Source organism: Eucyclogobius newberryi, unplaced genomic scaffold, assembly GCF_026437365.1.
Source record: "Eucyclogobius newberryi isolate DKJ021-1_F unplaced genomic scaffold, fEucNew1.0.hap1 SCAF_22, whole genome shotgun sequence".
NCBI lineage: Eukaryota > Metazoa > Chordata > Actinopteri > Gobiiformes > Gobiidae > Eucyclogobius > Eucyclogobius newberryi.
The window spans coordinates 14,334,673-14,347,970 of NW_027315857.1; the positions used below are offsets into that span (position 1 = coordinate 14,334,673).

Below are 13,298 nucleotides of genomic sequence, written 5' to 3' on the forward strand. Positions count from 1 at the left end.
AGTGACTAAGCGGGACCTGGTTTTGACAGGCGCACATTTGAACCTGTGTGATTTACGGCGAGGGGGACCTAACCCTTTTTAACACTTGTCCCGGGCGTTATGGCATCCACGCTGCACATTTTCTGTCGGAGTTATATTAGTGCCAGCCCTCGACTTTGGATTAGCGATCAAAAACGTGGAGGGGGAGTTCCGGGGGTGAAAGGTCAGAGGTAACCCTAACCCGATGTGCCCAGGTGGTGCGCTTGGTAAACGTCCCATGTGCGGCGTGACTGGACCCGGCTCGAACAGCTTGTGTGTGTTTTGGTTTCCAACATGACTTTACGGCTCGAACATTTTGTGTTGAACTCTGGCTAGTTGGACCTGAACCAGAACTGATTGGATTTCAAGCTTTGGGAGTCGACCTTTGACCTTCATACAACATCTGCAGCTCTGACATCTTCCATCATTTGATCAAATTACCGTATATTCCTGTAAACTTTCTTTGGTTTCTTTGTAATTGCACGGCCTTTTTAAACCATTTGAACTGCATTAACAACAGAACATAGAAGTGTGTGAATCAATCTGTATTTTTGTAGTTTAGATATCTTACATATGCCCAGACATTTCTCATCCATGACACTGTTGGTGGTCTCACAGGTGGGTGGTCTCATCTTCAGTGTCTGTGTCGTGTGGAAGAGAAATGCAGGGCTGGGGCAGAGCGCTGCACTGCAGGTAGCAGAAGACCACCTGGACCTGAACACACAGAGCACAGAGGTTCTGTTCTCACGTCATTTACGTTCGAAAAATGTCCCTCGACGTTCTGACTGAGAAGAATCAGCAGCACAAATGACACGTGAATGTGGTTCTTTGCTTTTTTTGTTCTGATCAAATCCACTTTATGTAGTGATCCTAAAGTCTGTTTCAGTGATAAATGTGAGCATAACTGCAGCGTTTCTATTGTTTATCTGGTTTTCTGTTCATTTGATTAGATTTTTTTATGTCTGTCTTTCTAGACTTTCTTAGACATGTTTTGAGCTCTCACAGGAGAACGTGTAATTACTCACAATTCTGACACTCACTGCTTCAATTCCAAATGCTGTGATGTCTCTGCATGACCTGAGGCCAGTGCATCTGGGTCAGGTTTTCATGCTCGTGTCATTACACTGATGTACACTCATTTCCTGGAAACTCCACCTGACCTTAACCTTAACCTAAACCTTATCCTTTTTTCTTTTTCTTTTTTGAGTATTTAATATAAAACTGTAAGATGCGTAAAACAATTACATTTTGTATTTGAATTAATCTAAAACAGCTTCATAACAGAAGCAGATCTATGGACTTCCTGTTCAAAACTGGAGAACTGATGAGCCTCTTCATCGTGGCATTTCATTTTAACAAGCATCATTTTTTAACCTACAGGTATCACAAATATCTTTTTTTTTTAATAATTGCTTATAATGATAATAATAATAATCAAGCCTCGAATGCAGGACAATGCAGGATTACTCAAACATGAAGGAATCAATGAAAGTACAACTTTAAGTAAGCTAACGACGAGGGAACGCCTCATAAAAGTAGATTGTATGTGTTATGCCCCCTTAAACCATATGTGATCTAATAATAATTCATTTTGTCCCCATAATGTGATTGTATATTTTAGTTTGCCATCCCTTCAATAGCAAACACTAGATGTTCAGTCAAATACACTCTGACTGACCTGTACGACCACCTCCTGTGAGATGTCCACTCCAGGACCGTCACTGCCTCCGCCTGCCACTGGAGGGCGTAAGAGGCTCGGACCAAACACTGTTGCCAAGTTCAACAGAGACATTTTGTTGACATCTTGTCTTTCAGAAACTCTGAGGAAAGAGAAAGAAAAAGCACATTAATGAACGTGGTCAGGTTTATTACGTAAGTCCAGTGAGAGAAGTGTGTCTCGGACCGTCGGAGGTGATGCAGGAGGAAGAGGAGGCTGTTGCGGTTGGTGTCAGGGCAGGACTGCAGCACAGACAGCAGTGACGTGGAGCGCACAAGAGTGTCGTTTAAGTCTGTGAAGAGAAGAAATGTACAAAAGAGCTTGAGGAAGGGTTCAATGCTCAAAGAAATGTCATCAAACGACAATGATGCGGATGAAAAACGCACAATGCAATAATGTTCCACAAGTAATCAAAGACATCATAAATCTAATCTAATCTCTATAATATGTAGCCCTGCCTGTAATAATAGAAAATGTGAATGTCAAAAAGAGCTGATAAAAAAATTAAAATGCAGTTTAAGTTTAAGTTATATTTTGTCCAGTCACTTTTTGTGCAATGTTTAAACCTCAAAAAACTCATGTGCAATTTTTAATCCCTCTGTCCTTTTCCTCTGCATCTACCTGCGTTGCAACAATGAAATTTACCCATGTGTGGACAATAAAGGATTATCTTATCTAAAACGGCCATCAAGACATTCAGGCGTGTTGCAACAAATTTTGTATATATTATGTCAACATCGGAATCATTAAAAAAAACTGATATCTATTTGTTGTCAATACCCTCCATCCCTAAACACGCCCACACAATGGAGTCTCTGTTTCAGCCTGAATCTTTACCAAGCGCTCGGGCCAAACTCTGGAACAGCTCGGCCGGGATGAGAGGCTCGGGTAACTCTTTGAAGTACAGCTTGAGTACTCCAGATACTGCGTTCACCTCTGCACTCCTCAGACGGGTGACAGCTTCACACAGATCTGAGAACGAACCGCAAACGCACAACTGTGGACAAAACTGAAATAAAGGTGCAACGATGCGCTTTTAAAGACTGTATAGACCTTTGTACATGCTACATTTTGAACTGGAGGCAGAAATGAAGTAGAACATGATGCAAATATAACTGAGAAACTGAATAGCATGAAATTTAAAACAAATCAAGGAGTATACTACGTGATTTAATTGGATATTATGACACTTTGAATTATTATGACCTCATTATAGTTCATCTACAGCAGGCATGTCCAAACTACGGCCCGGGGGCCAAATGCGGCCCTCAGACCAATTATTGTTGGCCCTCAGGCTTCCTGCTAAGTTGGCCCAAACAACAAAAAGTAGTGCTTTTTACAGTAAAATGGGGAAAATTCAAGCATTTTGATGTTATAACAACCTAATATGAATGTTCCAAGTCTTATAATAGGAGTGGAGGTGCATCGAAACAATGTCAAATGCAAAATTTCGAATGATACACACACAAATTTGACATTGTCGGCTTGTTTGTGGCCCTCTGCTCCGTTTAAGCTTCAAAATGCGGCCCTCAGTGAAAAAAGTTTGGACAACCCTGATCTACAGTATATATTACATACCACAAATGATACTTTTTGAACAAATACTGTACAATTCTGAGACAAGAATCATGTGTGTGAAATAAAGCAAACTTCCTGACATTTCTAACTTGTAAATTCAAATATGTTTTTGTTAGAGTGTAAGATTTCCTTTTTCCTCCAGCGTCTATGTAACTTACTACTATCAAACGCCGTCTTGAGCACATTGATGTCTCTGGCGATTCCAGAAATCCTATAGATCCCAACTTCATCCATTCCTCGTCTTTCTATTTCCTCAACACAGCATCGCACGACATGAGGAACCAGCACGCCCTCCCGTCTGCCACAGAACGCAAATGAAAAGACACCAAAGTGAAGTGAAACTACATCACTATTGTTTTGAACGTCAGCAGTTATTATTACAACTGTTCTGAGAGGAAGTGGATCATAACAAAGGGTTGTAAACGACTTACTGGGCGACGGTTTGGACGCAAACACCAAACACAGGCTGTTGCTGCTGTGGGGAGGGGCCGGGGGGGTCCAGCGGGTGACAGGAGTATTTCAGGGACAGGTTCACGTCGATTTGGCCCAGATTTAGACACTGTTTTCTCCATCGATTGCTGAGACTTTTACCGTCCAACTGGTGAAAGAAATGCATTACTCTCTACAATGATCAGCCACAGAGTTATGATCACTGCTGGGTGCAAAAATATATATATTATTAGTCCTAGACATGGAAAAGAAATTGACTTGATCTACCAAATTTTCCGGACTATAAGTCGCATCTTTTTTTCATAGTTTTGGCCGGGGTGCGATTTATACGTATATACTTGTACTCCGGAGCGACTTATATGTGATATTATTTGTTATTTTTCACACTTACAACCGCATTTCATACTCCAGTGCGACTTGTATATGTTTTTTTCTTCTCTATTATGCATTTCTTGGCTGGTGCGACTTATAGTTCGGAAAATATGATGCATCAGAGCCAGTAAAAGAAAAATACTCAAAAATGACTTTCTACTCGTCTAAATAAATCTTATCCAAAATAATATTGACTATTGTATATTTATTATGACAATGCGGCGGAGCCAAAAGGGAAAACTTTGCTCTTGCTCCCATCTGTGAGAACTAAATCTAAAACAACGGGTCTTCAACTGCAAATTCATCTGTTAAAACATTTGAATTTGTCAGTTTAATCACTTTATAGGACATTTAATTGTTTCGATAGAACAAGTAGTAATGCTGTAGTGCTATTTGAGACCAGCTGGGTTTTTAAAATGTTTTATTTTACTTGGTTCAGTCTTAGTTCAGCCCTGGTTTAGATCTAGTGGTGCTCGGAAGGCTAAATATTGTGCTTAGTATGAAAAGTACCACACTATTTTCTGCAATGATCAACCCTTCTCTTCCTTAAATTAACTGAACAACGTTGTGTCTTTGTACCGTGATGGAGGTCCTCCCCAGCACCGTCGTGTCCCGCCGGTCCGACTGTGCCACACACATCACCCTCATGTGTCTCGCCCTGTCCACCTGGAAGTACAGCTCCTGCACAAAAGAAGACGGGGACACAGCGGTGACGTCCATGTGCTGTTTCCATTGTCGGATTTAGGGCCAGATCGTATCGCTGCCGGTCGAATTTAAAGGATTTACACTTTGGTAAACTGAGATCAGCTCAGATGCTGTCTAGACAAATGAGAGACATGCGCCGGAGTCTACAGACCACACATACTGGAGTTGTCAAATCAGTATTGTGACGAGTTCATTGATGAATCGGAACGTATCGATCATTGAAATAATTGTCAACTCATTTAGAAATCGAATAACTTGACATGGGTTCCAAAACATTCCATGGGCTGAGAAAGGACGTTTAATGACTCAAATTGAGGTGCAACAGCAAGAAAAAGGCGCTGGAAAAGTCTAAACTTTGCTCATTTGTACTTTTTAGTCATTAAATGTGCTCCACCAGGATCCTCACGGCTTTCAGCTTCATGTGGGTCAAAATCTGCAGCTTTCTAAACAGCGGATGCATTAATCGAAAGAATGATCAATTATGAAACTGATTGTCAGTTGCAGCCAAAATTATTGTATATTTTTACTCATTTTAACTAAATGTAAAGGCAATTTTTCACCAAACATGCACTGCAGTTGAATATTTAGCCTGGGTTATTAGAACATGGGACATGACTCGGGGAATTCACACTGCAGTTGTTGATAATCGCTGGTCCTAAGCTGGTACGGTCTGTTCATTTGATGTGTTCATCCTTTACATACCTGTTCCCACTGTGGGCTCAGAGCGTGGATCGAATGTGTCTGCGCTAGTTTTTCATAAAAGTCCAATCCATCCACTTCCACACAAACGGACACACCTAAAATGCAAAGCAAAAATGCCTGTTTCAGCTTTGTTCAAATCAAACGAGCCATTTTGTGAAGTAAAAAAAAAACGTACAAGCTGGTTGTTGCAGCCCACTGGCAGAATGGACCGCCACAGCCAAAGTCCCACACAAGCCCTCCGTCTTCTCTGCAGACATTTAAGGGACAGGGATTTGCAAGACATAAAACAGATTTCCATGAGCTCAGTGTAAGTTGAGTGATGACAGGATAAAAAGATCAGAAGGTGAGATTAGAGACGGGATCTGATGGTGTCTGAGGAGGACAGAGAGACAGAGAGAGACAGACAGACAGACAGACAGACAGAGAGACAGAGAGAGAGAGATGGAGAGGCAGACAGACAGAGGTACCACTGCTGCTGCTGCTGCTGCTGCTGCTGCTGGTGGTGCTGCTGCTGGTCGTGCTGGTGGTGCTGGTGGTGCTGTGGAGGGGCGGGTGCTGGGTCATTCTCAGTTTGACACAGGCACTGGTGAGTGTGAGCAGGTCAGGAGGGACTGTCTCTATGTCTGCAAACACACAGGAAATGTATTATTATTGAATTGTATATATTGGTTGAATCACAATCCTTAGGGGTCTGGGGATCATATATTTCCCTGTTTTCTGGTGCATTTTAGATGTAATCAAAATGAATTCCATGTCCGCCACAGTCCCTAAATGTCCCTGCTCCGCCCCTGCTCCAGCGCCGCCCGAAGCCCTTCTCCTGCTCTTCTGCAGATCAGATCGAGGCTCTAGAAAACACTACAGGCTGCAAACTATTGGTGCTTTCTGTTGCATTTATTAAAACATGATTTAGACACTTATAAGAAGCTGAACCATTTTGGCTTTGCACGCTCCGCAATGTCAGCTCCACTGAGCCGCACCAGCAGGACGCATCGCACGTCTTGTTTCATTCTCTCTTTTTACTGTTTCTAGTAAAAAGATTCAATTGTATCATCTGGACTCTGTTTATCAAGTTTTGACTCTCATCCAACAGTCATTTTCAATCTGTGAATCGAGTCTGGGAACTCAGATATTTATCCTACTCTGAGTCGGCCCTGCCCACCGGGCGGGACCTCCTGATAAAGGGAGCTTACGGTTTCACTCGAGACTGCTCTTCTGTTTCTAGTTGAATATGAGACCGTTTTGCTCCTTGTGGATCAAAGACACGTATGTGGAGTCTAGAGCGCTCCCAGCTGTGATCTGTCTGAGTCTGTTTAAACTGTGGCTCGTACAGTGGAGCGGCTCGTCACTAGAGTCCGAGAGTTTAAATGATAAACCACTAAAGACAAAGTAGGCCTACTATATATGCTCAGCGTTAAATGTAAAAGGAACAGTGCAGCTGCAGCACAATTAGCCTATTCTGTCATTCAGCCCACACTGGTGGTGCCCCTCGGACCACCTGGGGCCCTACGCACTAGGTGTTGTGTGCAGAATGGAGCGGCGGCACTGTAACTGTAAGGCCCTGATCATCTGAGGAGTGACTTTATTATGAGGCCATGAGAAACAATGGAGCATTTGAACCGATATAAGTACTACCTATGTGTAAAGGGCTTATATTCAGCATTATACCGGCCTAATATATCAAATCCTCGAGGATGTTTCTTTCAATGTTGTAATTTGTCAAATTCTTTATTATTTTCTTTATTATTGTGTTTTGAAAGGATTTAAAGCCAAAATATGATTATGACAGGTTTGATGAGCCAAGTGCACTCGTCCTACTCTGAGAATGTCTGGTCTCTGAAGCAGGGGGGGGGCCTGGTTAGTCCTGGGGTCCGTTGGTCCAGTGGCTGTGGTGCAAACTGTCTTTATGTCAGTGGGCAAGACACTTCACCCACCTTCACTTCCAGCGCATTGGTGCATGACTGAGACCGTGTTTGTGAGATGGAAATAAGGCCAATGCTACAATTCATCGTATATATAACGTATATTCATCAATAATAATCTCTGTCATTTACAGGGTTTCGGTTACACAGCGAAACACAGGTCCACAATTTCTGTCAGAGATTTTAAATTCTAGAGCGTAAACCAAACAATAACAGCAGGAAATAAAGCACTTAATACAGAAGTAGAATATTGTACCACATTTTTGGAAGAACTATTTTACATCTAAGAAAAAAAAAACTATGCAAGCAAATGATATCCAACATCTTCAACACAATATATCATAGGATTTTAATACATTTACTTTGATGACGTCTGTATCGTGACTTACTTTCTTTGGTGAGTTTACAAATGGCCTCCCTCCATTCTTCGAGCTCGTACAGTGAAGACAACAGCGTGTGGCTCTGCAGCGGACAGACACCGGCGTTAGTTTAATTATTATTAATTACACTGTTCTGCGACATTATCCTCACCTTTCCATTGGGGCTCTGCAGCTCCAGCCTGGACACGGGTGCGAGCGTGAGCAACAGCAACTCCATTTGCTCTAGTTTCTTCCAGCTGCGCGCCTTAGATCCCTTCTGAAGTCACACAATTACACAAAAACAACGCAAACGGGGCGAATAAATAGATTTTTAGGCATTCAGATGGAACACAAATACCATGTGACGCTGCAGCTGCTTGTGGAGACGGTGCATTTTGGTCCGGACGGTGTGCAAACGAAGCTGCGCCTCCGGAGTTCGCTCGTGCGAGAAGCAGCGCGACTTGAGCCCGGCGAGGGGAAGATACCAACCAAATCTGTATTGGTCCTGCTTTCTGAAGAGAGAGCGGGTGAGTGCGGACCGCAAAAGCTACGACACCGTCCCCCCGCGCTCGTTGTTACGGTTACCCCCGGCTCGCAGGTTTGACTCGGGCGCACAGCAGGAGGTCGGTGTAGAGGAACAGGTGACGCAGGCAGCGCTCGCCGTCGCTCTCGTCCACCACGAAGCCATCGCGGATCAGCTGCCGTCGCTGCAGTTACACACAAAAGGGAAGATGCTGAAGAGAAACCAACAGAGGGAAGAAGCAGTGATAGAAGAGAATACTTTTAAGGCTGATTTTTTTACTCTGTGGCGCTTTACTGTGGACATGACACACAACACAACTCTACATATGCTTCTAAGTTGCAATGGTGGGTAGAGTTATTCAAAGAGTCAGCAGTTAACTATGGTATGGTGTGAGAAACACTGGAGAGTTTTATAATGATATATACTGTCCTAAACTGTTTTTATTAAAGCATTATCAGGTGACGATACTTAAATTTCATAGTGCAGGAAGGAGGTAATTAAAAGTGAGGAAATGTTTGGCATCGGAATGACAGAAAGAGTAGTTCAAGGTGCAATTAAATAGTTATTACAGTAGTTATTACACTCTGCATTATAAACAGGCACGGTCGTTTGCTCAACCTGCTGTCAGAATGACGTTTACGTGAATACGTGTGTATTTGTGGCATTTCTTCACAGTTTAAGGTGGCTTGAAAGTACTTTTGGACACCTTTACCTCGGTTTATCACATTGTACAACTTATCTGTAAATCTGGAGTATTGCCTGAAAACATAAGCAGGTGTGTTGAAGAGGGAGACCTGCACTTATGTTTAGTACGTTTATCTTTAGTTTACACAAGTTGGCTCAGTGTTACTTCTTTGTTCAAACCGAAACTCTACTTATGCTTTTTTTTTGTTCAAATAAAAAAACATGAAATAAAATGGACTTCTAAGTTGCAATGGTGGGTAGAGTTATTCAAAGACTGTACTCAAGTAACAGTTACTTCAGAATAATATTTCTCAAGTAAAAGTACAATTCCTGGTTAAAGGTGGGGTCGAGCGGTTGTGGGTGCAAGGGAATAAGGGCGTTCTGCCGTACCTTGTCGTGAGTGAGTGTAACGCCTCGTCTGCCCCGTGGACTCTCGTTGACCCCCGACAGGAAGCTGCGGGACAGTCTCAGGGCTTCTCGGAGGGGGGCGGAGTCCTGGTGGTCCTCAGGTGTGGTTCGTATAAGGTCCTACGCACACAAAGATTAAAAGGCGTGTTTACGACAAGTCGAGCAGCAATAAATTCATCCGTTATCTCGTTTTTGATCAAAAGTGACGTAAATTGTCTCACACGCAACACCAGAGTGGTCCTGGTGACTCTGTCCAAAGGTTTGTACAATAGAGCTGCAAAGGAACACACTCCATCAGATGTGGACAGAAACGTAGATAAGGAAAAAGTAAATGTACCTTCAAACGTGTATTTTGTGCGAGATTTGGGAGAACCGTTGTTATTAAACATCATACTCTATAAAGGGACAAAGGATCAGGATTAAGAGTGTGTAAATGAATGAATGAATGAATAGACGAGCCCAGAGTAAACAGTAAACTACAGTAAACAAGTACCTCGGCCAGTGTTCGGAAGCGGGCGTCGGCCTGTGTGCACTTTCGGACCACATTAACAGCATCGACATAGTTTTCGATGTAACCTCCATAAACACCAATCTGATTCACCTGAAAAAAAGTTATTTAATGGAGGAAAAAGGCTTAAAAATGCAGTGTAAAGTGGTAAAATAGTCAGCAGTTAACTATGGTATTGTATGAGAAACACTGGAGAGTCTTATAATGATACATACTGTCCTAAACTGTTTACTTTTTATACTTTTATCAAAGCATTATCAGGTGACATGGAAACTCATTTACAGCGATACTTAAATGTTATAGTGCAGGAAGGAGGTAATTAAAAGTGAGGAAATGTTTGGCGTCGGAATGACTGAAAGAGTAGTTCAAGGTGCAATAAAACAGTTATTACAGTAGTTATTACACTGTGCATTATAAACAGGCACGGTCGTTTGCTCAACCTGCTGCCAGAATGATGTTTACATGAATATGTGTGTATTTGTGGCATTTCTTCACAGTTTAAGGTGGCTTGAAAGTACTTTTGGACACCTTTACCTCGGTTTATCACATTGTACAACTTAAAATAATATAGAGGAAAACAAATAAAGGCCACAAACTCGTTATTGCATTCAGACAACAGTGAAAGAGTCCAGAGGCTTGTGCACAGCAGAGTGTGACATCTGAAATGATCAGAGTGAGTAAGGTAAAGGTGAATGGTCTTTAAAAACGCCGAGGGGCAAATCTGGAGTATGTGTTGAAGAGGGAGACCTGCACTTATGTTTAGTACGTTTATCTTTAGTTTACACAAGTTGGCTCGGTGTTACTTCTTTGTTCAAACCGATAATAAGAGAAAACATTGCTTTCTGTGACTTAAAGATTGTTCTGATTAACTTTATGATTAGATTTGTCTGTTTTTAAAAGTAGAATTCGTTTCAAAGTTTATATTTGAAACACGTCCAAGAACATTACATCTTTGTTTGTTCAGCCTTTGTGATTTAAACTCAACTGTGATAGAATGTGCAGCATGTTGTTGTGGAGGGGATTTTATGACTCTTTTTTGTTCAAATTCACAAAGATCTTACGAGTTTGAGAAAGAGTTGGCCCACAGTCAGCTCGAAGCCCTTGTGTTTGGCCTCTCCTGGGTCAGGGCTGTCGTTTCTGCTCGGAGCCGGGTCCTGGTCCCCCGCGTGGCCAGAGTGAGCCGCCAGCCGCGCCTTGAGGCCGGAGTAGAAGCTCCGGTGCAGGTCCAGGAGCTCGGGGACCTGGTAGAACACGGTCTGGACCTGCTGCGTGGACAGGACCGGCTGGGACGTCCCGGCGGAGGCGCGGAGGGCCTTCATGGGCTGCGAACGCGAGAGGAAACGGAAGGCAAACGATGAGCGTGGCAGATAAAACAGAGAGATGATGATGTGGAGATGGTAGATTAAGGCGAGACACGGCAAGGGAATAAAAAAAATGTATAAATGTGGTTCATCATCGAAATATTAACCAGAAAAGCACATATTTGAGACATATGAATCTGAAAATGGCAAACTTTAAATACATTGCTTAATTTTACCCACATATATAAGACTTTGAGTGTTTTATTTAGTATTTGAATAAACCAGATCTTACTGAAAATTCAACTTTTGCATTCATTTTTGGAGTTAAAATATAATAAATCAGGCTTAGAATAAGATATCAACAAATCCTTCAGTGTGATCCATCAGAAAAAGCACAGGTTTGTACATTTCTGTGTGTGTGGCTGCTACTTTAAGGACTGATAAGGATGAAAGATGCATTTTGAGAAAACTGCCTTCAAACTCACAATGTCCCATATACAGTAAATCTATGGATGAAAGTGGTTTAGATTAAGTAATAAAACATCTTTAAATACAGATTGGACAATGTCGTTATGTCCACATGAAAGCTCGTGTTTTGACAGAGGAAACTGAGAAAAAAGAAGACAAAACCTATTGAAATTTCAAACATAAATCTCAATATTTCGACACACCTCTGATTCATTTTCAGATAAAGCTTAATGTGAACAAAAGAGGAACTCAGACTGATATTTCCTTTCGATATTAATGCTACAAACGTTACCACATGACAATTTTAAGTTGCATTTTTGAACGTTGTCTGTCTTCTGTCGACTGCATGCACTTTCACAGAGGACAAAGGCCATTTTAACAACGCCAATCATGACTTTTAACAGTTTGTGGTTTAAAAAGGAAGCAGAACAGGGGCCAAATCTGTCAAACCAAGCGTGGACACTGTCACAAAAGCAGAAACGAGGCTCTGGGGGTTTTATTTACTGTAAAACGCACCATTAGCAGGGTCTCCAGTTCATTCAGATAGACCTCCTCACACTCCAGGACGCCTTTCAGCACCACCAGCCTCCTCTCCAACAGTTCCTCTTCACTGCACAAAATCTGAAATTGGAAATCAGAAATGCATGGCTTTTGCTCTGCTTATGAAAATGCCATGTTTTTTAAGTGTTTTCTGTTTCTCACTGGAATGTCTGGAAGGTCCAAGTTAGTGAGAAGAGGAGAGCGCACGGCAGCAGCTTCTTCAGGGAAAACATCCTCCTCCAACACATCCGCCTCTGCCTCCACCACATCTTTAGTTTGAGAGCAATTCATCATTTATTACACAGGTTAAAAGATGATAAATACCATAGATATACACTGCATGCTCATAGTCTCCAAAACCTACTGTCACCACTATGAATAAAACCTAAACAATGTTATAAAAAGCTGTCAAATACATACATATATATATATATATATATATATAATAGCTCTTACAAGACACGCGTCGAGCCTCCAGATAATCCACGGCCTCCTGAAAGACCTCCATTAGTCAGACAAATGTTGAACTCACTTTAAAACTTCCCTTTTGTGTCTCAACTGAAAGAGGACAATTTGAGCTGCAGCTTCCTGTCAGCTAAATGTGGGCATGTTGAAGAGGCACTGCAGACATTACACTGCTTATAGAGAATGGGTTAAAGACATGATGTTGATGCAATATTCTTGTAAGCAATTGATGTATTACACATAGGCCTGATTAATGGGTTGAATTTGTCTAATTACTGTTTATTTTACAGTAGAGTGAACGACTTTAGTGACATCTAGCTATGTTGTGTCTGCAGATGCTTTACAGTTTTACATTCAACTCAGAAGGTTTTTTGTTGTTGTTTTGTAAAATCTCTTTATTATCTTTATTTGCGTATTTATTTACATTGTATTTAATTATTTGTACATGTTTAGGAATAACCTTTGGGCAAACTCTACAGTAAACAGACTTATGATGAGACCGAAGTGGACTCAGTTTGTTTGAAGATGCTCTAGTGACATCTAGTGTATCTTTAGAGAACTGCATCAAAACTCACCTGATA

At 41.8% G+C, this 13,298-nt stretch overlaps 1 protein-coding gene across 1 annotated transcript; it reads right to left on the reverse strand.

Moving 5' to 3' along the window:
- Positions 1 to 548: 548 nt before the first annotated feature.
- LOC140371960 (breakpoint cluster region protein) lies at positions 549 to 12,780 on the reverse strand. Its single transcript, XM_072459200.1, has 22 exons — positions 12,709 to 12,780; positions 12,415 to 12,521; positions 12,229 to 12,333; positions 11,005 to 11,265; positions 9,929 to 10,036; positions 9,773 to 9,830; positions 9,657 to 9,709; positions 9,418 to 9,555; positions 8,406 to 8,527; positions 8,179 to 8,332; positions 7,993 to 8,097; positions 7,851 to 7,923; positions 6,010 to 6,165; positions 5,718 to 5,789; positions 5,543 to 5,637; positions 4,715 to 4,816; positions 3,745 to 3,911; positions 3,472 to 3,611; positions 2,573 to 2,707; positions 1,922 to 2,027; positions 1,697 to 1,838; positions 549 to 732 (listed from the first exon to the last, which is right to left on the reverse strand). Exons 1-22 carry the CDS (start codon positions 12,758 to 12,760, stop codon positions 631 to 633), a joined length of 2,553 nt encoding a protein of 850 aa, XP_072315301.1. The 5' UTR covers positions 12,761 to 12,780; the 3' UTR covers positions 549 to 630.
- Between the last annotated feature and the right edge of the window lie 518 nt (positions 12,781 to 13,298).